This window comes from Pogoniulus pusillus, chromosome Z (genome assembly GCF_015220805.1).
Source record: "Pogoniulus pusillus isolate bPogPus1 chromosome Z, bPogPus1.pri, whole genome shotgun sequence".
Classification (NCBI taxonomy): domain Eukaryota; kingdom Metazoa; phylum Chordata; class Aves; order Piciformes; family Lybiidae; genus Pogoniulus; species Pogoniulus pusillus.
In genome coordinates, this window is record NC_087309.1 from 41,763,104 (window position 1) to 41,790,194 (window position 27,091).

A 27,091-nucleotide genomic window follows, 5' to 3' on the forward strand; every position below is an offset into this window, starting at 1 on the left:
AAAAGTCAGGGAAGTGGGAAGTGAGTCCCAATAAGGAACCCCATACCCAGGTGTACCATACTCTAAGAACTTTAAACCAGAGAGCCCAAGGACTTGGTGTTCTGTGCAGATAACCTAAACATCTGAAATGAAATGTTTAAACCCTCGAGGTGTCCTTGCAGTCATGGACACCTGGGGTATCCACAAAAAGTGATGGGAGAAGCTCACTTCCTGGAGAGGTGTGTGAGACTTGGCTGCACCCTGCACTGGGAGCTGTGATGTATTTCATTGCTGCAGCAGTTTTTGATGCATGTAAGTGTGCCACCTCAGCCACTGTTGGTAAAAACCCAGCCCTCATGATCAGTGGCTGTGTGACCTCCTGTGGAAAGACCAGAAGGCCCTCTCAGGCAAATTACAATCCCATTTGCTCATATGCTTTTATTTCTCCTTCTCATCAAGAGCTTCTTCCACTACCTGGTGTCCAGTGCCTGTGAGACACTATCAGCAAAGCCTGCAGGAGCAGGCTGGGTGCTGCTCCCTGCAGAGGTTGAATTTGTGTGTGCTGGTGCCTGCACCCTTGCTGTGCCCTGTGGGCTGTTAAGTGTCCTGGGCACACTTCAGATCTTACTTTTTTCATTCCCACTGCCCTTCAGCTGCTGGTGTGCAGTTACAGAGCTGCACTCGAGCTTCACTGCGAGACACTGCAATGGTGACAGCCCTCACACAGTAGCTTACATGAACCCAGGCAGCCAGCAGTGTCAGATGGTGCTTTGTTCACCCTGTCCCTGTATGGTCAGGGAAACAGCATGCCCTGGTAGCTGGCTTCCTACAAGCAGCTGTGGGAGCACTGGCTGAAAGGGTTTGCTGTGGGCTGCTGGACTCCTGCGCTACAGTCAGCCTGGCTGACTAGCCATGTCTCAGGAGTGCTGCGGCACTTTCTTCTGTCCTCCTGCCATTCTCTTTCATACTAAAGTGCAGCTTCTAATAGAGACTGAGTGAAAAGTGGAAGTGGCCTCGCTCACGTGTGCCAGACTCCCAGGCAGATCATGTCCCTTGTTGCCTTGGTGCAGAGCAGATAATATGGATGGGCAGAGCTGTGTCCTCAGTTGTGCTACTGCCTGCTGCAGACTCCTCCATTCTGGGCATGCTCAGCTGCAGCAACAGCTTCTCAACATACCATTCACTGCGGGCAGCCATTGGAGCTGCCTCTGCCCTCTCCGCCGGAGATGATGTCGCCAGCATAGTGCTGGCTTTCTGGGGTCCACAAACGGATGGGCTTTAGGTGCAAACTGCTGCCACCCAGCACTGGGACACCGGGGGCATGGGAGAGCTACCCAGGAGGCTGGGTACTTGTCCCCTCTCCAAGCAGCCAGCTGAGAGGTCATCGCCATAGATGAGGGGTGGAATCTCAGGGATCAATGCAGGTGAGGGTGGAGTTAATTGGGGATTTCCTCAAGCACTAGCAAATAGAAAGAGCTGCCTGAGGCGCAGAAACCGTGTCAAGAAGAGAAGGCTGTGGTGCTGCTCCCTCACTTGTGACAACCCTCTGCCATCCTTCACGAAAAAGCAGTGAAATGCAGCACGGCTTCCAAGGTTTCCAAGTCCTGACACATCCTCAACCACAGAATATAGACAAAGCAGCCTAAGTTCCTCCATCTGGAGTCGGGGGAAGAGTTTGATACACTCTACTTCAGTGTCTGCCTGAAGAATAAGGAGGAGGAAGGGCAAGCCAAAAAGTTCCTGCCTTTCTCCACAGGTGGCAGAGGATGGCCAGGACAACACCTTGAGAGTGGCAGCCTTCAAGCTTTTGAGAGATGAGGGACAAGGCCCAAGCAAGATACATAAGCCACTAAAGTTTGCTTATATAAGAGAACATGGAATTACATAAAGCAAGCACTGCCCCATGGCTGCCTCCCCAGGTGGGACAGGCAGCCCTTGATGGAGCTAAGCATAAGCATGTCCTGTGGGGTGGAACAGCCCATGGTGGAGAGCCTGGTAGAGGACTGAAGGAACATGTATGGGCTCTTTCTCACCCTTGCATGCCACTTAACAGCTCCTTCACAACAATGGTTGTGCCCTGAATTGCTGCAGGAGATAAAACATGGCAGCAGTGAGGGCTGTGTGTTGGCGGGCAAGGAGCTTGGCACCCAGATCTGGGCAGCTTTGCCTGCAAAGCTGCTGGTGAACAGCATGCACAAGCTGGTGGTAGGTGCCCACCACATCCATGAGTGCAGCCTCAAGCTCTGGCTGCCTCTGCCTGCATAGCTGGCAGTGTGTCACCTGGAAGCAGCCCACTGCCAGTTGAACCAGGTGGTCAAATGTCACCCTCAGCACCTCCTGCAGCTCTCTGAGGGGCTGCTCTGTTTTCAAGAGCTCCTGGCAACTGGACAGCAGGTTCCGGGAGACTAAGCCAAGGGCACCCTTGCTCTCAGCACCCTGGTCTGCACATTGATCTTGCAGGTGGGTTTTCTGGTTTTCAGAGAGCTTCTCCACAACCTCCTGAAGCTCTGTGGTATAGGCTAGGATGCAGGAGAAATCGGCAGGGCTCATCAGTGCTTGGTTCTTCAGCTGGCTGAGGGCTTGGACATGAGGGTCCACATCCGTAGCAATGGAGACAGGGTAACAGCTAACAGGGGTCCCAAGAAGACTACAGCTGCTGGATGGTGGGGTGGTGAAGGGCCCCAGAATTGTGCTGCATATGGGGACAGTGATTTCATGCTCCCTCTTGTCATCAGGCTGGTGGAAACAGCTGATACAGGACAGGTGACAGCTGCTCTTGCCTATCCCAAGCTGTGGTGATGTCTTCCTGTCTGTGGGAAAACCCAAGGACCTGATCACGATGGGGTTAAAAAGTGTCTTCTCATTCTTTTCTTGGTTAAAGCAGAAGGAGGAGTGTTTTGAAATCCCATAGTCTCCTGCTCTTTTTTCCAGTGAGCCCAGGGGAATTGTGCCTGAGGAGATGGAAAACCCAGGAGAAGATGGAGTCAGAAGAGAGCCTTTCTCCACCTCAGTAATCTCTTCCCTGTCAAGAGGAGTCTGAACAGGCCACAGCTGTTTGTGAGCCACACTTCCTGCATCTTCTCTGGGCTCTGCTTCACTCAGCTCCTCACTGCTTGCCACCACTTTCTCAGAGAGTGGTCCAGCTGGAGAAGCTGGCATCTCCTTTCTGACAGCATCTGCCCGCAGGCAAACACTGGTGTTCTGAGAGGCCGGAAGCTCTTGTGGGTTGTCGGCCCTTTCCTGAGTTAGGCTGGGTGATGTGACGTCTGTCCTCGCCCCAGATGAGAGCCAGGACAGGCGAGTTAGAATCCCTGAAGTGCTGCTGCAATCTGCTACGAGTTGGCTCGCCTCTGGAAAGCCCACGTGGCTTTTGTTGTGCATATTCCAGAGGGCCTTCTTCTTTACCACTTCTCTGCTTTTTGACAAGGCACTGTCACTGCTGTGTCCAGCACAACTGTCACCATGGGCTCTTCTCTCTTCACAGGGTGCTGGGCCAGGCCCGTTGGACACTGCTTGTCTCCCAGCAGTCTTCTTGTCCTGGTCCACCTCATGGGGAGGGGCCACACTGGAACCATGAGCTGAGGGTGGCAGTGTGTGTCCATTAGCAGCATAGGTCACCTCCTGGCCTTGGAATGGAGGTACCTCACCAGCCTTGTGCTGGGCTGTCATCACCTCACTCACTTTGTTCAGCGCCACTTGGGTCAGCCAGCCTCCAGTGGCCTTGCAGCTCTCATCACTCACTGCATTTTTCTTCATAGACCAACTTTCGTGGGCAGCTCTGCTTTGTCCTTCAGGAAGAGGCAGAGCTTCCTCCAGGGATAGGAAAGGTAGATGTACAGCATGTGCAGGCTGGAGGCCACTGTTCACATGTGTGGCCACACCTGCACTCCCTGCTCTGCGCTGGTCACCCTGCAGCTGAACAGCTGAAAGGGAAGAGATCACCAGGTCAGTCACTGACTTTGTTTCCATGGTGTCCAGCTCCATTCGCACTGTGTCAGAGGAGGTATTTCTGCTAGCACTGTCTTTCTGGGGCCAGATGGCAGCATGACATCCCAAGTCTGCATCCTTCTTCATGGTCTCTGAGGAGGGTGAAGCTGGTGGCTGAGCAAGAAGTGAGGCAGTTGATGGCCAAGAGGAACATCCCTGCAGAGAGCCTGGCAAATCCAAGGGGAAAGTGACCTGTGAGGTGTAATCAGTTTGCAGGAAAGATCTTCTCTTCCTCAGGCTCTTGGCATTTGCTAGCCCCTTCTCATTTGCAGTCTGTCTTGTCATCACATTTTCTCCTGAGCTGTAGCACCTTGGTTTCTTTAGGATGCACGAGTCTGTACCCTGCCAGGATGTCATATAGAAGCCTGCGAGTAAGAAAAAAAACATGACAGTCAGGAAATAGTACCAGGCAGTAGAATATCTGCATCTCTGCAGTGGGCCAAAGAGCTCTTAACACAGGTCCTGCAACTGAGTGCCAGAGGAAACTCATGCTACCATCAAGCACCTGCCCGGAAGCAGCTTTGTCAAGAAAAGCAAGGTCTGGGCCTGTGGCTATGAAGACTGCAGTCCAGGACCTGTGAGGAAGTGTGCTGGAGTTTGTGAGAGTCTCTTGATCCGACTGCAGTTGCAGCTGCACTTCTCACCTTAAAATATGGTGATATTAGCAGCAGCTAGAGAAAGCACTGCCTGCAGCTGGAGGTTTATTGACAGCTGACACATGACTGGAAATTCCCAGCCTGGGTATATCAATGATAAAAATTCAAGAGATGACCAACCTATGCTTGATCATTGCATTGTTACCATGCATGATGCAAAAGCTAAGATTCTACTAACTACACAAACCAAATCTTAAAAAGTTCAGTTACTGTGAAAAGACTGCCTGAGAAAAAATAATCCTCTCCTTTCTGAGAAAATAAACCCACCAGAGAGCTGCTCAGCCACAGGACCCTTTGGCCCTTAAGTAACATGAGCCTGGCCTGAAAATTATTTTTGATCTTATGGGTGCATGGAACAATAATGTTGGAGGGTCTTTAGCTCTCCTCAGCTTGAAGGAAGGCAGCAGAGAGCAGGTACTGCATGGCAGTGGAAGTATTTACCATGAAGCTCCCTGACAGTTCCAGGACAGGCATATTTCCTTTGTTCTATTTCTGGGACTAGTCATAGTTTTCATCACTGAAGAATAAGCCTGCACAGAAGGCTGCACAGAACTTACTCCTGTAGGATCAGAGTCATAAATCACTATTCTTAAATTCCTGCAGGTATGTAAGAACTTTCCATAGTGCCAAACTCAATAGCCAAGACCGATTTTTGTTGTGTGTGTGGTGGTAGGCTTGATGGGACAAAAACAGGCTTATCCATGTTGGCTTGCCCAGACATGTTCCCCTGCTCCCCCTACTTCTGTGCTGGGGGGAGGTATCTGGGGGAGGGGAGGGCAAAAGCCCTATCTTCACCTATTATGGTGAAGCTTGGCAAAGTGATAGGCTAATCTATGTCCAGTGCCCCATTAGTCTTGGGCTGGGTATTAATAAAAGGGATAAGCAGGTAGCACGGGGACTGCTGCCACCTCATTTTGCATCCTGAGTTTGCCTGGAGAGCCTACCAGGAACAGGCTCTAAATGCCTGCACAGAATCAGCCTGCATATCCAGCATAACATCATGCTGAGGCTGCACTGCAAGACATCCTGCCTGCAACCAAAAGTCTCCTGCTAAGACTAGAAGTCCTGGAGATACACAGATTGTCCAGAGGAGCCAGGAGGCAGGGTCAGAGATTGCCTGCTTCCTTTCCCCATAAGCCTGGGAAGAATAAAGTCTCAGCATCTGACAAGACAGAGTTCCACGTGCTTTGGGTACTCTCTGATTTATACTTTGTGAGTAAATACTTAAAAACCTCTTCCAGTACAACATTTGCATTTGCCACTTTAAGAAATAAATGATCTAGTTTTGCCTGTGCCCTGCCTGTATCCATTTCCAAACTGTGCATTTTTTGAACCTGTGAATAAGTTTTCTGGTGAGTTTTAATGTTAATAAACAGTTTTCATAGTTATTATCACCTGGATATAAAAAATAATACAGATTCTTAACTTACAATAATCCGTCACAGTGGGATACAATGCTTGGAGGTGATGGCAAACCTCCCTGCAAACTTGCAGCTCTGACACCTGTGTGCACACCCACTGTATTTCTGCTGAGAAGTGGCTTACCAAGAATGGGTGCTCAAAGGTCCTTCAACAACCTTGGGAAAACTATGAAGAGCTGAAAGGTAGTCCCTTAGGAAACACTGAGAGGAGATCCCAGGGGGTGTAAAGAAAGTGACCCATGGTGTGGGGGCTTACCTTCCAGGGTATCTGGGGGGCTGAGTCTGTCTGCAGCATCATAGAACTCCTCCTCAGAGCTGGTGTCACCAAAGCCTGGAGGTGGCTCCAGTGTAAGGTCACTGGCCTCTGTTGCTGGCTCTGTTCCACACGGTGCCTCTTCCTGGGCAGACTCATCTTTCCAAGGGCTTCTTTGAGGGCTGTGGCTGGTGCTGCTCCTCTCTGCACTACCTGCAGGGGATGTACTGTAGCACAGGCTGTAGTAGCCCATGGTGTTTCTCTCAGACAGCTCAGCCTCCAGCACAGACACACCAGTGTCCTCTTCTCTCTGCTCAGAGGGGCTCTTTTCACACTCAGGCTCCTCTGCATGTGACACCTGCAAGAAGCAGAAATAATCTCTGGTTTCTGCCCTGCTGGAGCTCCCTGCAGCATGAATGGGGAAGAAGCGCTTGTCTGAGCTGCTCATCTCCTGCACTGCTGGTGTGTAGAAGTGGAAGATCTCTGGTCTGGAGGAAAGGCAAGCTTCCAACTCATCTTCCTCCAGTGCATCTAGAGAGTCACTGGAGCCACTTGTCTTAAATCCCCGGCTCTCAGTGTTTGCTGAATCCGAAGCCTCAGATGTACTGTCTGTGGTGTTATCTCCCCCATCACATTGGTCATTTCCTCCAGCCTGGGGTTTTGTGCTGTCCTTCTGCAGGCTATGGATCTCTCCCAGCTCATCCTCGTGGCACACTGGATGGGTGCTGTAGTATGCTGCAGGAATGTCCAAGCCATGGTCTGAGGAGGAATCAAGCTCCCAGGACTCTTCAGAGTCACTGCAGGTTCGAGATTCATACCCTAGGATTTAAAGACAGCTATCAGCCTGTCCTTGGTTGTGTAAAGGGGGAACAGCCAAACAAGGGTTATGAACTTGTCTGCACAGCAGCCGTTCAAAGCCCTGAAAGCTCTGCCCTCCCTTGCTCATCAGCAAACAAGAAGATGCAGCCTGACCTGCAGGGCCACAACCCATCAGTGGAGGCCTGGTTAATCCTGCCAGCTTTGCCTGTTTTTCTGCAGAGCAGTGGCCAGTAAAGCCTCACTCTGCAATCCCTGTGAGATTGGAGCTCTCCTGAGAAGGGACAGGATGCATGGCAAACAGGTCCTCTCTCACCTGGCCAAGGGGTGCCAGCAGAGGGAGGCTGTTTAGGAGATTGGTAGAAGAGCAGGAACACTCAGGGACAGTTTGACACTGACATGGCAGGCAGCTGGCCTTGGCTGGCAATTACTGCTGCTCTGCCTGGTCCCACACCTTCCAACTGTGTGGAAACCTGGTGCTGTCTCACCAAGGCAGGCAGACTCAGCAATCTTCAGTGCCACTGCACACCCTTGGCCTGCTGCTCCAGCGTAATGCTGTTCCCAGAAGGGAGTAATGCCCTTCATGGGGGAAGGTCCACTCACTTCCTTACCAAATTTTGGCAAAACCCAAAACATCTGTTTTTTTCAAACCTTCTTCAGCTGACACACGGTGCAGTTGCTGCTTCTTCTCTGCCCAGGTAAATATGGAGACATTGGCATCCACAAAGACTCTGTAGTAGCCAGTGATGAGGCAGACAAGATCTTTTGCACTGCTTGATTCCAGCAGCAGGGTCAGCACCTTTTCCAGAGTGGGGGAGGGGGAGCGTGGGAGGGGAAGCAGGGAATGAAAACAACAGTTATTTGATTACATCACCATCTCCAGGAACACGCTGCACACTGAAGAGACATTTTCCCATAGTTTTACAAGAAGGGAAGACAAAGAACAGAAACCTTTGCACTGTTTTTCTATGACATGTCTTACTGATGGGAGTACAGCAGGAAAAATCACTTTTCTTTGGTCATTTTGTATCCTTTCTGTAAGCCTTCCCTACTCAGTCTGATCTAACACCTCTGTACTGTGACATCATCAGCTAAATGTTGGATTTGGAAAAGCACAGATGGTGTGAATGACCTCCTCCATGTTCTCTGTCTCTGATGCAGCCACATAGAATCATAGCATAAACCAGGTTGGAAGAGACCACCAAGATCATCCAGGCCAACCTAGCACCCAGCCCTATCCAATCAACCTGACCATGGCACTAAGTGCCTCATCCAGCGTTTTTTTTAACATCCCCAGGGATGGCAACTCCACCACCTCCCTGGGCAGCCCATTCCAATGCCAATCACTCTCTCTGGCAACAACTTTCTCCTAACATCCAGCCTAGACCTCCCCTGGTGCAACTTGAGACTGTGTCCCCTTGTTCTGTTGCTGCTGCCTGGGAGAAGAGACCAACCCCCACCTGGCTACAGCCTCCCTTCAGGTAGTTGTAGACAGCAGTGAGGTCACCCCTGAGCCTCCTCTTCTCCAGGCTAAACAGGCCCAGCTCCCTCAGCCTCTCCTCACAGGGCTGTGTTCCAGGACTCTCAGCAGCTTTGTTGTCCTTCTCTGGACATGTTCCAGCACCTCAACATCTCTCTTGAATTGAGGAGCTCAGAACTGGACACCGCACTCAAGGTGTGGCCTGACCAGTGCTGAGTACAGGGGAAGAATAATCTCCCTGGTCCTACTGGCCACACTGTTCCTAATGCAGGCCAGGGTGCCATTGGCTCTCTTGGCCACCTGGGCACACTGCTGGCTCATCTTCAGCTACTAGCTACTAGTACCACCAGGTCCCTTTCTGCCTGGCTGCTCTCCAGCCACTCTGTCCCCAGCCTGTAGCACTGCATGAGGTTGTTGTGGCCAAAGTGTAGAACCTTGCACTTGGCCTTGTTAAATCTCATCCCATTGGCCTCTGCCCACCCATCCAGTCTGTCCAGGTCCCCCTGCAGGGCTCTCCTACCCTCCAACAGATCAACACCTGCTCCTAGCTTGGTGTCATCTGCAAACTTACTGATGCTGGACTCAATCCCCTCATCCAGATCATCAATATAGATATTGATGCTGGCCATCAGGGAAGCATGGCTCACCTTCAGGTCCTGCAGGTAGATTTTCACCATGCTCACTTTCTCAGACTCTTCGGCAAGCTCTAGCCTGCTGATGTTTGCAAACTCAGCCAGAGTTCTCACAATGTTGAGCTTGTTATTGACAATCTGGCTCACCCCATACTTGGCGCCCACCAGCAAGGCAATGTATGATTCTCTGTCCTGTAGCTGCCGGGGAAGAGGAGAAAACTGTTGCCAAAACCTGAGCAGGACCCCATGCACTGGTGCAGGGCAAGGACTCCTCAGCCACACAACCTTGTGTGGTGTCTTTTAACAATGTCCTTTAACTCTCCTGACATCTGGGCTACACCAGCTGTAAGGGAGCCCCTTGCTACTTACAGGCTTTAAGGTCATCTGCTCCTGGCCATTCTCTTTCATGGATTGGGAACTGTCAGTTTCTCTGGGCCCCCAGGACAGGTTTGCCACAGAGATGCAACAGGTATCTAGTAGATTCAAAGCAGTGGTCAGCAGCAGGCTGCTATCAGCAGTGTCACCTGGCAAGCTGTGCCAGATGGACCTAAAGATACCTGCTTGAAGTGGCTAAAAATTCAGGAAGGTGTTGTTTGGTTTGGAAGAAACGTCAGCATTTTCTGTTAGGATCAGACACTTCAAAATAGGAATTACTGCCTATGTAAATTGGCAGGAATACTTTCCACACAAATGTAAACCTTCACATTACTGCAACTCACCAGTAAGGTCCTCCCCTGGTACAGATCTATCTACACTGCTCAGTTCTCTGGACAAAACAGCTTGTGGTCCACAGTTTGATACAAATCCAAGTTGAGACAGGTGAAAGAACATCTGAGAACGCTTTTGTGGAAAGAACAGTGCTCTCCTGTGCTGCAAGGCTGGTGCATGCCCAGAAGGAGCTTTTAAGTACAACAAACAAATACAGACAGAGCTCATCTGCAGAGCAGGAGTCAGAACTTCCATGTAGAAAAAGTCATTCTTTATTGTGAGGGCTGGTGTGCTGTTCAGTCCAACGGGACTGTGCTGAGTTACCCTAGCAGAGTCCTGTATCATTTTTAATTGTGATATCCCAGGACAGGAAAAATGGTGTGACTGGAGCTGGCTGAAACAGCATCTTCAGAGCTACTGTCACATTTTCTACATGTATCAAAGAACAGAAGGGGAAGAAGACTCACTGTTGCTAGTCTCACATCAAAATTAATTCAGAAAATTCTTGCAAATCTTGTTTTAGGCAGAGTTTGCTTTGGTTAAGACATGGTCTTACACACTGGTGAAGAAAAGGAGTTAAAACTGCTTCTGTGCCTTGCCTTTTAGTTCTGTCCAAGTACACTGCCACAAGAGATACACCAAGTCAAGCAGCAGGACAGCAAGCCAAAACCCCGTGACATAAGCAAAGAGCACTCCTACCATCGAGGTGGCATTGAAGATCCTCCCATTATACATCTTCAGGTCTCCCAGTATTTGCAGGTAGCTAAGGCGCACCTGGACTGCCATCACCATATGCTGTGGTTTCAATAAATACTGGTTAGCAGATGAATAAGGTTTGCTAGGTTGAAAGATGTTCCTTCCATACAGGACTCAGCATCTGACCAGAACATGTAGCTTGGTCTGGATAGTAAACAGTAGAGGACCATCTCACATGGCCACACTTGCCACCTGGTAACCCCTCAAGCAAACTGCAACAGAACAGGGAAAAAGCAGGAAAACTGGGGTGCACAGACAGAGGAAGCCACAAGAGGAAAAGATACAAGAACAGGTCCAAGAGAGACCTAGAGAGGAAATAAACTTCCTCTTTGGCCCTGAGAGATGCTGCTGCCATCCTATGGGGCGTCTGGAAGCCACAGGACATGCATTACCTTCTGCCGAGGGTCCAGCAGCACCTGGTTCCGCTTCATGTGGTAGCTGACGGCTTTCTTTATGTCCTTGCCCCTCATGTTCCGAAGCAATGTTGGTGAGACAAAGTTTTCGATTCCCCAGTCCCTCCTGTCAGAAAGATGAGAAGGGAGCACAGGGGGTCCCAGCTGTGCAACATGGAATCACAGAACATTTTCAGTTGGAAAAGACTCCTAAGATTATCGAGGCCAAGCATTGTGTCCCAGAGCAACCCAGGAATGTGCAGAAGGCCAGCAGCACCACACCAGTCCAAGACACATCAAGCCTCAGGGTGCTGTGACGTGCCAGAGAGCTCACACAACCTGACTACCTCACTCCAATTTACTTCTAAGTACATCCATAACTGGGCTTTTGAATATGTGGAATGGTGATCAACCAATTCCCTGGGCAGCCTGTTCCAGTCTTTGATAACCCTTTGGCATAGAAATTTTAACTCATGGCCAATCTGAACCTCCCTTGGTGAAACCTGATCCCTTTTCCTTTTGTCTTATCAGTTGTGACATGACAAGAGCCCAATCCCCGTCTCCAACCTCTCTTCAGGGAGCTGTAGAGAGCAATGAAGTCTCCCCTCAATCTCCTCTCTCCAGGCTGAACAGTCCTAGGCCTCTCAGCTGCTCCTTACCACTTCTGTTCTCCAGACCTTTTGCCAGCTTTTTTGCCCTTCTCTGGACCTGCTCCAGCACCTCAATGTCCATCTTGAAGTGAAGGGCCCAAAACTGAACCCAGTATTCCAGGTGTGGTCTCACTAATGCCTGGTGCAGCAGCACAATCAGTGCCCTCTTCCCGCTGGCCACACCATTACTGATCCAGGCCAGGATGCTGATGGCCTTCTTGGCCACCTGTGCACACTGCTGCCTCATGTTCAGCTGGCAGTCAACCAGCACTTCTGGGTTCCTCTCTACTCAGCAGCTTTCAAGCCACTCCTGCCCAAACCTGTAACATTGACAGAGGCTGTCGTGGCCCAAGTAGAGGACTTGGCTCTGCTGAAGTCCATGACTGACCTCAGCCCACTGAGCTCCTACCCTCCAGAAAACCAACAGTCTCACCTAACATTTGCTGTCCCTGCTTTATCTATGGATCACAATCTGCCTGTGTTTAGGGCCACTGTGCATGTTATTCAAGCAGCTCAGCAGGTTACAACCAGGGATAGTCTTGAAGCCACCTTGCCCTGAAATGACTTGCAGCCTCTTTGGTTTGGAGGCAGTCCACCATCCAGAGCGAAACAATGGGCAAGCATAGAGCTGATGCCACTTTCAGCTGGCTCCTTCATTTGCCAGGCTTAGTCACAAGAAGGCAGAAATGCAAGAACTTACTCAATGTATTTCAAGGACACTTTCTGAGGCTGAGCACAAGCACAGATCCTCTCCTGTATGTGTAGAGCAGCCAGACGTAATGCCACGCTGCATTTCATTTCCACAGCAAATCGCTCCTGAAGCACGTCGCTGCAGCTCTGCAACAAACAGCACTGAGTCAGCATGCTGATGGGAGCTCAAGAAGTCGGGATAAGCCCTCTGGTAGAACTACCACACATCAAACACAGAGAGCCACTCATTCCAATCTCATTTTCTTAAAAAGGCAAGCACGTAAGCTGGTGTAAGAATTTAGGGCAAATTGAACCCAAATGATCTGGTCCCAAGTGCTCTACATTTCACATTGATGTAACTGAGCTGGCCCAAAGCATGCTTTCATTTAAAGTAGAAATGAGAACTGGAATTCCTGAAGCATGGAATGCTTCAGTATCACCTGCAGGTAGAGATACTCAAAAGCAACTGGGTCTTCCTGAAGGAGGTCTAAGGGATCCTTTGGGACAAAGCAAACTCTGAAGAGACATCGACAATCATGAGATTCTCTCTTCTGGACCACCTGCAATGACAAACAGCATTGTGCAACAGCTACTCTCCATAAATGCAGAATAAGCCTCTGGCTTATTGGAATGCACAGAAACCATTTAAAGTTATTGGCAAGTTGATGGCTGCAGCCTACCCATTGTCCTTCTCCAGCACCAGGACACATTGAAGGGGTTTCAAATTTTACCTCTGGCTCTTCTAGTTTCTGTTTTCATAGAATCATAGAATCAACCAGGTTGGAAGAGACCTCCAAGATCATCCAGGCCAACCTAGCACCCAGCCCTGTCCAATCAACTACACCATGGCACTAAGTGCCTCAGCCAGGCTTTTCTTCAACACCTCCAGGGATGGTAACTCCACCACCTCCCTGGGCAGCCCATTCCAATGGCAAATCACTCTCTCTGTGAAGAACTTTCCCATGGTAGCTCAGAATTCCTTTGACAGCAACATTTCAATAAATATCCATTGATCTCACATACTTGCACTATGATCAGGAGAGACGAAGGGGCAAGCTTCTCTGTTTTTAAGTTTGATCATGAAATATAGTGGCCCTAAATAGACACTTGGGTCATCACCCTAATGCTGATAAAATGTGAAGATCCCTGAGTTAAATGTTACCATGTTTTATTCTGGGCAGACCTCTTACAGGGTCACTTACTGAAAAAATAAAGCAGAAATTCTGAGGCACAGATGCTCAGTAGTTGGACAACATTAGCTCCTGAACCTCTCTGTGTTAACAGTGGATCACCAGCCAAGACAGGCTCCAGTACAGAGACTAGAGCCCCAGGCGGGCACATCTCACAGATAAGGTTAGCCTGGGAGTACCAACAGAGCAACAGAACTACTGATAAAGCCAACCTCACGTTCAAACTCCTGATTAAGAAGTTCATTGAAGTGGCACCTGGCTGGGTTAACTCTGACCACCCAGGGAACTGTAAGTATCTGGGTACATTTTAAGGCTAGCTCAGGCATCTGCAGGTAGGCCTTACCCGACCAGTGGCACAAAACATGCTCTACATGGTCCCAGCAATACCAGCCCATGGTTATCACTCTGTGGGTTCCCTGTGTGGAGTGATATAATTCTGAAAGCACCATTCCTCCAGGGACTTTGGGTAATGCAGTAGCACACGTGACAGGCAGAGAGGAGACGGCAACACCTCTGGAGATGGGGTCAAGCTTACTCCTCCTTGAGACACCTGCAGAGCTGAACTCCCTCTGTGCCTTGCTGGCCACAATCCAGTGCTGGTGCTGGTCCCTACCCCATGTGGTTTTGAGGACTCTCCTCACCTGCTCAATGAGCTCATCCTCATGCAGCAGGTGGATCTTGGCCACATTGTACTGCTCCTCCAGAGCGAGAGCAAAATGTGTGATGCTGCGGAGGGACAGCTTCTCCTTCAGAGTGAGAATAATGTCCTGGAGAGGGGAGCATACAGACTGTCAGACAGAGCCTAGGCACAGCTGCTGAGCACTGCTGGCTCACTGTGTGCATGGAAGTGATTCTGAATGCTGGTGGCCTCGTGAGGAAGCAATGAATGAGCAGTACATAGACACAAAATTCTCTGCAGACAAGAACATGCTGATGCTGCAACACAGAGCGAAACTCTTTGTGATGATGTTCTGCTTTCCCACTTCAATGGCAGCTTCTGTGTACGCCAACCTAGACAAACCACAGAGGTCTCGAGGTTAAAGGAAAGACTGCAAGTTCATAGAAGTGAAGGTAGGGCAGATGGCAATTCCTTTGGGACACCAAGCACAGCATGGCAGTTAGCTGCTGATATACCACAGCTGGAGCAATATGCCAGCCAGCCAGCAGGACTGTGGTCAGACCCACTCATGTCCACTGATGCCAGCATGCTGATAGGGAATGGAGTTGAGGGTACTACAGGGGAAGCACAAAGAGAGGACAAAACATGCCAGTGGATCAGGAGGACAAGATAGGGAATCTGCTGTTTGCTGTGCGAACAGTGCAGTAAGATGCCAAGGTGTAATATGTCTCAAATCCATTTCCCAGGATTGCAATTCCTGGGCTGTTTCATGCTGAAAGTTTTTGCCTTACTCTTTTCAGTCTGGTGGTGTCAAGCACTTTCTGCCACCCCTGATCCAAATGTTTGCTCTTAACCATTATAGATTTCTGGAACCTGACAACAGTGTTTGAATAAACTGCAAAGAACTGGTGAAAAACATTTGTCCCTATTGAAAACCAAGAATCTGAGAGCATAACTGTAAAGTCTCCTCAAACCTGACTGAAACTGGTGTTTCAGTGGTGTGGAGAATTCTATCGGAACACTGCAGCGGGAATGATAAGGCTTGTTGTGGGCAAACAGAAAATGGCACACAAGGCTCGTCTGAATGCAAATCAAACAGAACCTCTTGGGCTTAAGAGTTGGGGCTGTTGAGCCTGGAGAAGAGAAGGCTCCAGGGAGACCTTAGAGATGCATTTCAGTGCCTTCAGAGTCCTCCAGGGAGGCTTGGGAAAGCAGATGTGGGGCTTGTGGGGATGGACTGAGGGGCAATGGTTTGGAAGTGGAGCAGGGCAGAGTTAGGAAGAAATTCTTCACTTAAAAGGGTGGGGTGGGGAGATGCTGGAACAGGTTGCCCAGAAATATGGTGGGGGCTCCATCCCTGAGGCTCTGAGTGACTGATCTGGTTGGAGATGCCCTGCTGACTACAAGAGGCTGGGCTGGATGACTTCTAGAGGTCTCTTCCCACACAGTGTGTTCCATGGTTCTCAGCTGTGGGTTTGCATAGGCACAGGCTGCATTTTGAAAGGTCCTGTGAGGGAAGGGATGAGAAGATGATTTGATGTCGCTGAAACTGGCAGGTAACTGCCCTGTTCACAAGAAACTAAGAGGATGAAGAAGTCCCCAGGTGCAGCTGCTGCCTGAGATGCTCCTGGGTCATTAATCACCACTTGACTGCAGGGCCAGTGCAGAGTGCTGCTGACAGCTGTCTGTGCAGTGCAGGAGGAGGTGCTGGTGAAACCAGCAGTCTCCACCTGTCTTGGCTGAAGGACAGATCCCTCTGGCCTCCTAAAGGGTTCTCTACCTGTGACCTTTCCTATTCTCCAGCACAAGAATCACCACATGGGCAGAGAGCCACCGTGAGCTAGGCACAGAAGTGTTTCTGTTCTCCTTCCTTGGATGTGATTGCTCCAGCTGGCCTAGGCAGCACTGAAATGCTGTCCTGTGCCTGTCAGGGTTCAGTGCCAGGTGCTGGGCTCTGCAGGCCCACTCTGGTGGCCCACGTGGTTTGCTCACACAGCTCATCTCTGGTTGCAGTGCACTGAGCTGGGGTCCTGTCCCTGGTCAAAGGCCAGGTGAGGTGAGGTGAAGGCCAAGGGCAGCCTGGACTGTATCCAAAGCAGTGTGGTCAGAGATGGAGAGAAACAGGATTCTACTCCTATGCTCTGCTCTGGAGAGACCTCACCTGCAGGGCTGTGTCCAGCTATGGAGCCCCAAACACAGGAAGGACATGGAGCTGCTGGAGAGGATCCAGAGGAGGTCAGGAAGATGATCATAGGGCTGGAGCACCTCTCCTACAAAAACAGGCTGGGAGAGGTGGGGTAGCTCAGCCTGGATTTGAGAAGGTTCCATGGAGCCTTATAGCAGCCTTTCAGTACCTGCAATGGGCTACAAGAAAGTGGGGGAGGGACCATTTACAAGGGCATGTAGTAACAGGACAAAGAGCAATGGCTCAAAACTAGAGACAGTAGGAAAGAGTTCTTTACTTACAAAGGTGTTGGAACACTGGAACAAGTTGACCAGAGAGGTGGTGGAAGCCCCATCCCTGCAGACATTTCAGGTCAGGCTCAATCTGACCTGGTCGGGGTTGTCTCTGCTTACTGCATGGGGTTTGGACAAGATGACCTTTAGAAGTCCCTTCCCACACAGTGCATTTTATGGTTCCATGATAAATGGCTCTGGGGAGCAGCACCTTGTATTTTGAGAATCACAGAACTGCTGGGGTTGGAAAGCATCTCTGGAGATCACAGAGATCAAAGCCCTGCTAACGCAGCTACACCTAGACCAGGCTGCACAGGAACACATCCAGACAGGGTCTGAAAGTCTTCAGCAAGCGAGGCTCCACAACCTCTCTGGGCAGCCTGTTACTTGGCTGTAACAGAATAGCACAGTGATCCCATGGAGGTGGTACTGCTTCCCCGCCTCAAGAGATTCATCAGCTTTCATGTCTCCCCAACAAAATGCTTTCACTAGTGCAGAAATGGGGCTGGAGTACAGACAGATATTGGCACAACTGCACTTACCAAGTTCACAGGATCTCTAAACCTGGATTCCACTCTCCAGGTCCCAAACCTTGAAACTTGTCCTCCCTCTTAGGGCTGCACATTGTCACTGCTGTATTAAACAATCTCTGCATCCTGCCATGTGATTTCCAAGGAAATCAACATTTGTGCAGACAGCTACTGATTTGCCAATCCCCCAACAACCTGCTCTCTTGCCCAACTTCAATCACACTTCACAAAGCCGTACTGCTCTCATAGGCAAGCTCCTGTCAGTTCTGTGCAAACAACTTCCTGAGAAGAAAATAGGTTAGCCAATGCAATCCTCTGTCAGAAGAGCACAAACAATCCAACACGTTCAGCATCAGCTAGCAGATTCCAGCTCCCACGAGTCAACACAACCAGGAGGCTGCAAGTGCCCCTGCACGCACCTTTGCTACTGAACTGAATTCAGGTGGTGGGAACAAATCAAGCATCATTACCTTCACAGTAGTGCTTGTCTCAAACCTGAAAGCCTTTGTCTGTCCGTTTTCCAAGTATACCTTGAGAACATTGGGCATGCAAAGAAGAGAATTCCCCTGCAGAACAAAAGCAACAGCATTAATTCTTGGACATTAAGTCTCCAAGCCCCAGGCTGCTCTGCCTGACACAGCACATCCTGGTATAAATTAAAATCTCTCTGCTTTTTCAGTCCTCTCCTGTGCACCAAGCTTTATTCCCTGAGTATGCTTCTGGCATGGAACAAGGGAAAGAGCATCAATGCCTCTGCCATCAAACTCCAGCCAGGGCAGCAGCTGCACGTGTCCTGCGTGTGCTCACTGCCTACTCTTCACATGTCACAGGAGGATCTGGCAGGTGTTGAAAGCTGAGACCCACCCTCCCTGCTCATTACCAGAAAAGTCTGCCCAGAAAGACATTGTCCCATTACTGGGCAACTGGCAGCAGTAGCCCCCACACAGGCACTTTTTCACTGGCAGCAGCCATGACTTCAACTCAGGAGCTACCAAACCCCTCCATGGAAAGAGCTTACACACCAACGGGAAGGCTGTAGTGTTCAGCTGAACACGGTGTGGTACTCTTGCTGCATATTCCCCAAAGGTTAGTCACTCTGGAGTTCCCCAGACAGGATATGGTATCACCAGGTCTCAAACAAGAAAGGTCTCAAATGCATTAGGCAAGGCCATGATTTCCAGAACACCTTCACTGGGTGCTCTGGAAAGGGTCTGGGAATTGGTCTCTGCCCTTCTGCAGCAGTTTCGAGGTGCACCTTTCAGCCTTTCACCTTACTCCTTTAGCAGAGTTCATTTGCACCTTCACGTTTTCAGCCTCCTTCTTGTTCACTGCTGAGCAGGTTTACTTCTCCAGCCTTGGACTTCCATTTCTTTACTATGTTCTTGGACCAGGATGTTCCTACAGTCTTAAAGAACTGATCTCCCTGCCATGACAGTCTCAAAGTTAAGAATGGCATTTCTAAGATAACTTCCCCTACGTTTTGCTTGCTGTGCAAAACCTTACAAACCTCACAGCCTTGGTCCCTCTTGATGGATAGTGCATATACCCTAGAAGTATCAAACCAAGCATTTCTGAACTTTGCTGCTTGTCCCTTCCCTCCCTGTTTTGTGGCATTTGAGCTGCCTACATTTGTCACTGAGAAAACAAGAGTGAACACTGCTTCTGTCCCTCAGCCCAAGCTCTGACTCTTTTAACGCAGAATCACAGAATGGTCTGGGCCAGAAAGGACTTCTAGAGGTCATCTAAGCAGCATGAGTACATCACATCTTTGGCAGACATAATGTCTGCCATCACCTTCAGAAAAGCAATGTTGGTTTGCACCAGCTGCACATTCACTCTGGCAACCTGCGCAGACATTGGTTATCACATGAACGAGGCCTTGTACAGCCAGCACCCAGGAGAACTTGGAATCCATACAGAAATTCATATGCAAGTTAAGCACCACATCTTTCCTGGTCAGATCCAATTAGCTGGCCAGAACACACCGAAGAGATTTCTTTCCTTTTGTGCAGACTCTAAAAGACTGCTGAGAATTCATTCTGAAAGCTTCTACTGAGGCTTAGGCAGCTGTACCCCTTCTGTTCTGTCTGGTACAAGAGTGATTTACTCCATGTTGCAGCTAGCCTCGCAGCTTAGAATCATACACAGCCTGATGCTAGCTTCCAGGTCCTCAGGGACTTGTCTGTTGCATATAGCTCCATTACATGGAAATACATCACCAGTTTGCAACAGAAAATGGAGGCTGAATAGCACCGAGGCTTATTAACAATTTATGTTCCCAAAGTGGAGTGTCAGGTTTCAACTGCAGAAATCAGGCTCTGGTCCTCTTCCAAAGATCATCTAGCAATGCTCCATTAAGATTACAAGAGCAGTATATTTACTGAAACAGGAGTCTCTGCAGTTTTTCGGGACCTTAATGCCCATTTTTCCATCCCTTCACTGAAAGGAGAGCAGTTCTAAAACACTCAACCAGAGTAGATGCTGTCTGTGGTGAAGAGTGGCTTTCCAGAAAGAAGTCATAAACATGCAAAAGATTCATTTACTCTTCCTTTGTGCTAATATTTTACTGCTCAAAATGGGGTCCACAACCAACTGGTAAAAATGGAAGCTAACAAAAGTAGGGACTCCAGCACCCAAATTAATTTATTTTACCTTCATGTTCTCATTAAATTAATGCAAATTACACAGGCTGTGTCTGTCCTCTGCACTTGCAGAGCTATGACTAGCTTAGCTCAGCAGAGTATTGATAGAGGCTTTGCAGGAAGCACAGAGTACAGCATCCCCTCCTCCAGAAGTGTCCCCTCTCAAGATCTAACTTGCAATCAGGCACAGATTTGAGACCTTCATGTGCTGCACTGCCAGTGCCCAGTGTCGGGCTGAAACACTTGATCTCCTGCTCTGCAGACCAGGCCTGAGAAGAAGCAGTCCTTGAATGCCTGGAGTTGGGCACAGGTGCCAAAGCATTCACACTGGCCTGTCTACTTGGCTGGTGAAATCCATGATATGCACCACAGGCTGCACCTCTGCCTGGTGCAGGGGGAGAAGAGGGAACGCCTGTCACAGGGCTGCACTGATCTGGGTCAGGAAAGGCCACTACCGCCACAGACAGGGTAGGAGAGCGAACCTAGAATAGAAGAAAAGGGCCTGGTGCCTGGTTCATCATCACTACAAAATGCACAGAAGCAACATTTGGTCAGCAGTAATGAGAAGGAAACAGGAATGAGGGATTTTTGAGCACTGAAATTTTTCATTCTAAAGAGAAAAAAGAAAACTCAGAGTTAAAGGCTCTCACCTACCCCAGTCCACCATAACCACACTGATCTTGATAAATTACCAAGGAAACACCTAAGAGCTGTTCACACTTCAAGAAAGCTACAAGCACCCTCACTGCTTTATGCTTTTCTGCTGCAGGCAGACCCATATCTACCCTGCTTATCAGTGCTAGAAATCCTGTGATAGAACTACAGGACTCATCCACCAAATCTTGTTTTGCATCAGAACAGACTGTCTCAGCTGGCAGAGAGTCTGTCACAGAAGCATCTGTGAATGCTCTGTGGAAACCCTTTGCAATGATATGAAACACAGCAAGCTGTCACCTCATCACCTAGATAACACATCATATTCAACAGCAAAGCAAAGTCACCAGCACAAATTATCTAAACAGAATGCGACCTGAACACGACTGAAGGCTAGGAATTGACACCACTTCTACTTTAGAAGCAAATACACCTGGCATGGACAGTAGGGATTCATCTCTCATCTTTAGGGTTAGGATTTGTCATGCCCAAACTTCAGCCTAGGTTTACTCTGGGGAGATTAGCATTTCAAGAAATGACTATCACATGCCACAGTTGTGTAAAGCTGGTTTAAAGTTTTAACCTGATGGTAAAACAACAAAAGTGGCAAATGCAGGTATTTTCCACTTGTTAAGTAAGCAAATAAAAGACAAAACTCTCTGGATGTGCTAGCTCATCCCTCAGACCACCAGTGAGCACAGGAAACAGGGTAGGACCAGATATCCGGGGCAGACTACCAGGGTGAGGGTGCAGCCCCTCTGTAGGTCCTGCCCACATTGAACTACCCCAGCATCTCTCCCGGGAGCAACCCATTTCCTCCCGGGCGCCCAGCTGCAGCTGTGTCCCACTGACCTGTGTGTGTCCGTTCACCAGCACCTCCTCCGCAAAACGCACTTTCACCGGGTTCGTCTTCAGCCTCGCCCTCTTCTCTGCAGTGAGAAACGATGACTTAGGCCCGCCCTGAGAAAACAACAGCCTGGTCAGCAGCTCCACACGAGAGGCAAGAGGCAGAGACCTACAGCACAGGCAGGGGTGCAGTCACAGCCTGCACCGGAGCTGCCTCCAGCACACTACGGCAGTGGTAGCTACAGCGCCCCCTGCAGTGGGGCTACACCGTACCATGGACCAACAGGCGCAGAGTGTCAGGCAAGGACAGGTGAAACCCTCATTAGGGCACCACAAGAGCACAGCCACGTATGCAGCAGTTCCCAGCTCAGCCAGGGCTTCTGGAGCATACTTTCATACTATAAGCACGTCAGAAAATTGTCCAAGCCTGAACAGACACCTAGAGAGTTGTTATATAACCAAGCTTTCACCACGACAGGGGCCTAACTCACAAGACACCACATAAGCCTAGGAACTACCAAGTTCCTGTGCCCAAATGTCCTGCTCCTGTAAAGCAGTTCCCTAAGAGGAACAGAGGCAGAATGCCTCAGTGTCCTAGACAGCTTCAAGGTAGAGCAGTTCCTACACTCTTGCCAGAGGCACAGGTGCCTTCCACCCTGCCACAGCTTCATCCTGCCTCAAGGCAGGAATGGAAGCAGCAAGGCAGGCAGGAGTCTCCGTGCCCAGGCAGCATGCCCCTCCAGTGCTTGTCAGGACAGAGCATCATGCCTTGCAGCTGCTCTGAGGAGGGCCAAGGCCTCCTATATCCTTTCTAGTGCAGCCAGAGCTGCCCAAGCAGACGGTCTGGTATCCATGATGGGAGGTGTTACCTCTCAGCTCTAAGCACAGCTGCCTTCAGAGTGGGGCAAGAGCCATCCCCAAACCCAAGATCAGCCTTGGCTGTATTTGGAGGTGTCCTTAAAATGACCTGCAAAGAAAAAGCAAAAATGGGTTTGTGTACAACCTGCTTCTCAACAATGCATGAAGGCCTGTGAAGTATTTCAAATCCCATGAAGGGTTTTCTGAATCCTTTTCTCTCCCTGCAAATACATTGCTTTTTCTCCCTTTTTGGCAGGCATTCAGGTCTTGCATAACAAACTCTTAATTTTATCCTTGATCTCCAGAGCCAGATCAAGCACTAGCAAGAATGACAGCTACTGCACTGTGCAAGGGAGATCAGACTAACAAGAGATGGAAACCATTGTTCAGTGGATTTGCTTAAAGCTCTTCTGGTTACTTTGGCTTTGTGCATATCTTTAGAATGCCAACACCTGGAAAACTACGAAGAGGAAAAATATATTTAAGCAATTTTGCTTTTAATGTATGCTTATTGAATGGCCAAGAAATCTCACGACCCTGAAGCCTGAGAGCTCCAGCGACATTTGTGAATCATCCTTGTTTCTGAGTGAAAATAGAAAACCTCCAAGTAAACTGAAAAAACCTCCCAAAATATTTTCTGGGGTTGCAGGGGGTAAATTCCCCTCAGGCCACTTTCATACATTGCAAGAAGCCAAAAAGCACACAGACCCAGTTTTGTCCTTGCTTTGCAACTCAGCTTTCACACACATCGAAATCCATGTGGAATTTTATGCTACAGGTATGAGCAATCAGCACCATACTAAAACTTTGCTTCCTTTCTCAAAGCAGGATTCACACTTGGATCTCAGCTCTTAACCAGACAGTCTGCAGAAAAGAGACCAACTTTTACAGCCTTCAGAAAGGAAAACCCCAAGAGCTTCAGGGAACACTGAGGGTGGAGGTTGGGCACGAATGCTTGGCACTTATTTCTCCTGTTTAGCAGGTCCCAACAGCCCAGACAGTTCCAGCACATGGGGAGCACACCAGGCTGTTCTTGGTGGGAAGTCCTACCTGCAGCCCAATTGCTGCAGCCACCTGGCCCTTGTGCAGCCAGCATGGGCTCTAACCAGTGAGAGAGCTTTTCGGTAGGCAGGCTCTGTAAGTCACCCTGCCTCAGCATCCAGAGGGCTGTGAGGAGTTACCACTGATCTTCCCTAACATCTCCACAAAGGGCAGGTGTGAGAGCAGAAGACCCTCGCAGCTCCCTTGCGGCTTTGATTTGGCCCTCGTGTCGTGTGTGCCAGCCCAGCCACCTCATCCTCCCTAGCCTCCCATCTTGGGCAGTGCTGCCAGGAGTGCCAGAAGCGCTGAAGAAAGGCCATTTACCAATGTGCAGCGCAGGACGGTTAGGAGGAGCTCGTCACCAGCCTCCCTGCAACAGAGACATGCAGTCAGCCAAGGTCATCAGCTGCCTGCACCCTCCTCCCCTGTGCTGTAGCAGATGCTGTCATCGAGGCCTTTGGCCTCTTCACGCCCCCTGCAAGGGGTTCAGCTAGGCACAGTACAGCCCACCAAGCACCGACATGGAAGAGGAAAGCAAGCAAACCCCCTCTCCCGGGCTGCTGGGCCCTTCAGCCACAGTCCAGTCTTGTTCCTGTGAGGCAGGATGCACCAAGCACAAGACTCAGGAGGCAGTGAGGTCCCCACAGAGCCATGCACCCTTGCAGTCTGGTCCCCACACCTCTCCTCTCACCCTTCTGCCACTCTGTCCCTGCAGAAGGCCAAGCAGCACCACACCTGATGATGTCAGCTGCTCGCTCCACAGACACGTCGTCCACTGCTGTTGAGTTTATCATGAGGAGCTGGTCACCAGGCTGCAGCTTCCCTTCAGCAGTGCTCCCTGTGGGTGACCAACACCATCAGTCATGACAGTATCTCAGTGGGCACACCCACTGTGAGCTCCTTCTCCCACCTGGCACCCACCTGCCTCAGCAACTGCCACTGGGTGGCAAAATAAAAAGGCAGCTGCCACAACACTACACTCCCTCCCTGTGGTGTCTGCACCCAGATCTGACCCTGTGGATGACAACCCAGCATCTGGTCAAGTAGGCCAGGGCTCAGCACTCTCCACATGCCATGATCCAGACCAAGGTGCTGCCACAGTCCCAGTGTATGCTGAACTCCCCTCTGCAAGTTGGGGAAGCATAGAGGTCTTCTTAACCATGATGTCCACTAGCAGGACAACAAGGGAAAAAAGATGGATTCTGAGCTTTCCAGGAGGGTGGCAGCCACAGAATTCAAGGGACTAAGGAACATGTGGAGAAGGATGAGTGTGCACCACCAGGGCCAGCCTGCTGGCCAAAGCACACTGCTGAACTTCTCTGGCAGACAGCTTTGCCCACACACCCACCTAGCACCTGCCAGGTGCTCCCAGGAAGACCCCAGCATCAGGAAGCATACAGAAATCATTTGCAATTAACCACAGGACTTTTAGCTGTGGGATCCCACAGTAATGGGCAGGACTTAAAAGGACAGGCTTCTTTGTGCCTCAGTTTCAATAAAACATTGACTTTTTCTGATTAGCAATAAGAAAAGCATAACAGAAAACCTCCTTCCTCACTTTTTAGACCCCAAGACACTCAACTAATTCATCCACATTTCACCTGGGAAGGGACAAAAAGAGAAGATTTCATTCAAAAGCACTGTGAAAGAGGAGAGACCATACTGCAGTGCCTTTATACTAAGTATCTTGCAGGCACAGGCAGTTGGATGGCCATTCCCTTGGGTAGACAGGGGGAAATATAAAACAGATTGTGGTTTTGATTAAAAATCTCCAAGCCACCTTAAGAGCAGTCATTCCCATCCTTTTTATATCAGGACTGACTCAGGCAGAATTTCACCAGGGCTGCCCATGAACAGCAGTGATTCTCTCCACCAGAGATTCTCTCCACCAGAGGTCAGAGAACATTTTCAGTGACAAATCACTGGGTCCACTGCAGAGTAAGAATTCTAAGACTGGATCAAATTCTTCCTTCACATTTCAGACCAACATGCGTCAGGAAGAACTTTGCTTTGAAGTAGTTTTTTATGTCTCTGAAGGCAACCTGCGTCTGAGTGGAGGAAAAGGACTAGTGGTGGAGCTGCCACTGCCTTAGATTTCTTCCATGCCATCAGAACCACGTAGTCACCCAAGCTCTCTGCATGCCACAGGCATACAGGCTTTTGCCCTCAGTATTCAACGATCAGATGCCAACTAGAGTTACCTGACAAACTCCTAAATGCCTGGCAGGTGTCCTGTGAAAGTTCAGGCTCCTTGCACCCGTGATGGCAAGGAGAAGGAAATGGTGCTTACCTGCTGTGACAGATGCAATTGTAAGAGGAAGGCTTGGACAGATCTCAAAGCCATAATGACCAAGGACCAAATCTTTGTATACTGTCACAGTAAGTTTAACACGACTGGCAGGCTGGCCACTGCCATCACTAGTGCTGTCTGTCATAGACACTCTGCCCCTGTGAGATAAGAAGCCGGTGATGAATTAAAATATAATCAGAAGAGACATATTTGCACACACTCATGCACCCACACTTTCAGGGGGCTGCACTACCACACAGAGAGAACAGCACTCCTCTGGTACCCATGGGTTGGCTCTGCACTGTGCATACCAGCAGTCATTCACCAGGTTCCATAGAAAGCTGGACACATCACACCAGTGGCACCAGTTTTTTGTGACCACAACCCTTTCAGCTACCTCAGCTCAGTGGTCACACCAAGTGTAACTCCAGGTGTGTCCCACTGCAACCCTGACCTTCACAAACCACAGCAACACCTTTACCCAGCAAGGCAGTGAGAGAATTTACAGCTCTCTGCCTGTGCTAGTTTGAAGCGAGCTGGAATGTTTTGGTAAAAGAACTAGATAACAGGCAGTGAAATGAAAACAATTGATGTCAACTTCTCTCACAGTCACGCTGAGAACTCTGGGAAGAAGAAGTAAACATTCTCCATTTTGGTTTTTCATTCTGCCTTCGCCTTCAGACCGAGTCACATCTCATTAACCTTGCTCCCACTAACCTTGCTCCCTAACCTCTTGGCTGCACCTCTCTTCTTCCTGAGAACTGGGGTAAGGTTCAGAGGGCAAGGAGAGGTGTTGGGGTGGTTTGAGAGCCCCTCCTGGGGACTTAGGTTTCTGGGAGGGGAGTTGTGTCTGTATTGTTTATCCTTTGTATATTTCTGTATATAACTGTATATATTGTAAATAGCTGCCTGTATATTTGCTGCTGTAAAACAAATAGCTTCATTTATATTCCCAGAGGCCGTCTGAGTTAGCTGGGGCAATTCCAAAAGTGGGGGGGGGCAGGTAAGAGCCCAAACCATCACACTGCCTCTGCCAGGGTCCAGACCAGATTAATTTTGATTCACAGACCTTCGGAAAGCAAAGCAGCTGTGGGCCAGGATCCCTTGTAAATGCAACCCAATCTTGCCAACAGGCCAGTGGCAAGACACAAAGGGAAGCACATCTCATCATCAAGAAACACACATTTTGCTTTGAGCAGTACTGTATGTGAGCAGATGTGGCTCACAAAACCAAGAGGAGTGAAAGCAGGCATATCTGTCCCTGGAAACCAAGAGGGATGATTAAAATCACAGTTTGTTTCTAGGGGTTACTGTATCTGTGTGTTTCCCAAGAACAAATGAAACAACGAGCATGATCCGCAACCTGTGACTACTCCGGCTTGTTGGGAACAAGGTTGTGCTGCCTCAATCAACAGGTGCCTCTCTCCCAAAACCCACACTTACCTGGAGGCACCATCCCGAGCACGATGGAGCCATTTTGCCACCATTTGCTCTATTCTGCACACTTTCCGTGTCTGGATTAAGTCAGTCTCCAAATCTTCCAT

At 49.6% G+C, this 27,091-nt stretch overlaps 1 protein-coding gene across 1 annotated transcript; it reads right to left on the minus strand.

Annotated features, from left to right (window-relative positions):
* Positions 1 to 507: 507 nt before the first annotated feature.
* On the minus strand, positions 508 to 27,091 carry FRMPD1 (FERM and PDZ domain containing 1). Its single transcript, XM_064140679.1, has 15 exons — positions 26,991 to 27,091; positions 25,548 to 25,705; positions 23,993 to 24,095; positions 23,582 to 23,627; positions 21,365 to 21,472; positions 17,687 to 17,782; positions 14,252 to 14,377; positions 12,861 to 12,980; positions 12,431 to 12,567; positions 11,081 to 11,207; positions 10,632 to 10,727; positions 9,240 to 9,422; positions 7,764 to 7,911; positions 6,300 to 7,115; positions 508 to 4,331 (listed from the first exon to the last, which is right to left on the minus strand). The coding sequence occupies exons 1-15, from the start codon at positions 27,089 to 27,091 to the stop codon at positions 2,038 to 2,040; spliced, it is 4,659 nt and encodes a 1,552-aa protein (XP_063996749.1). The 3' UTR covers positions 508 to 2,037.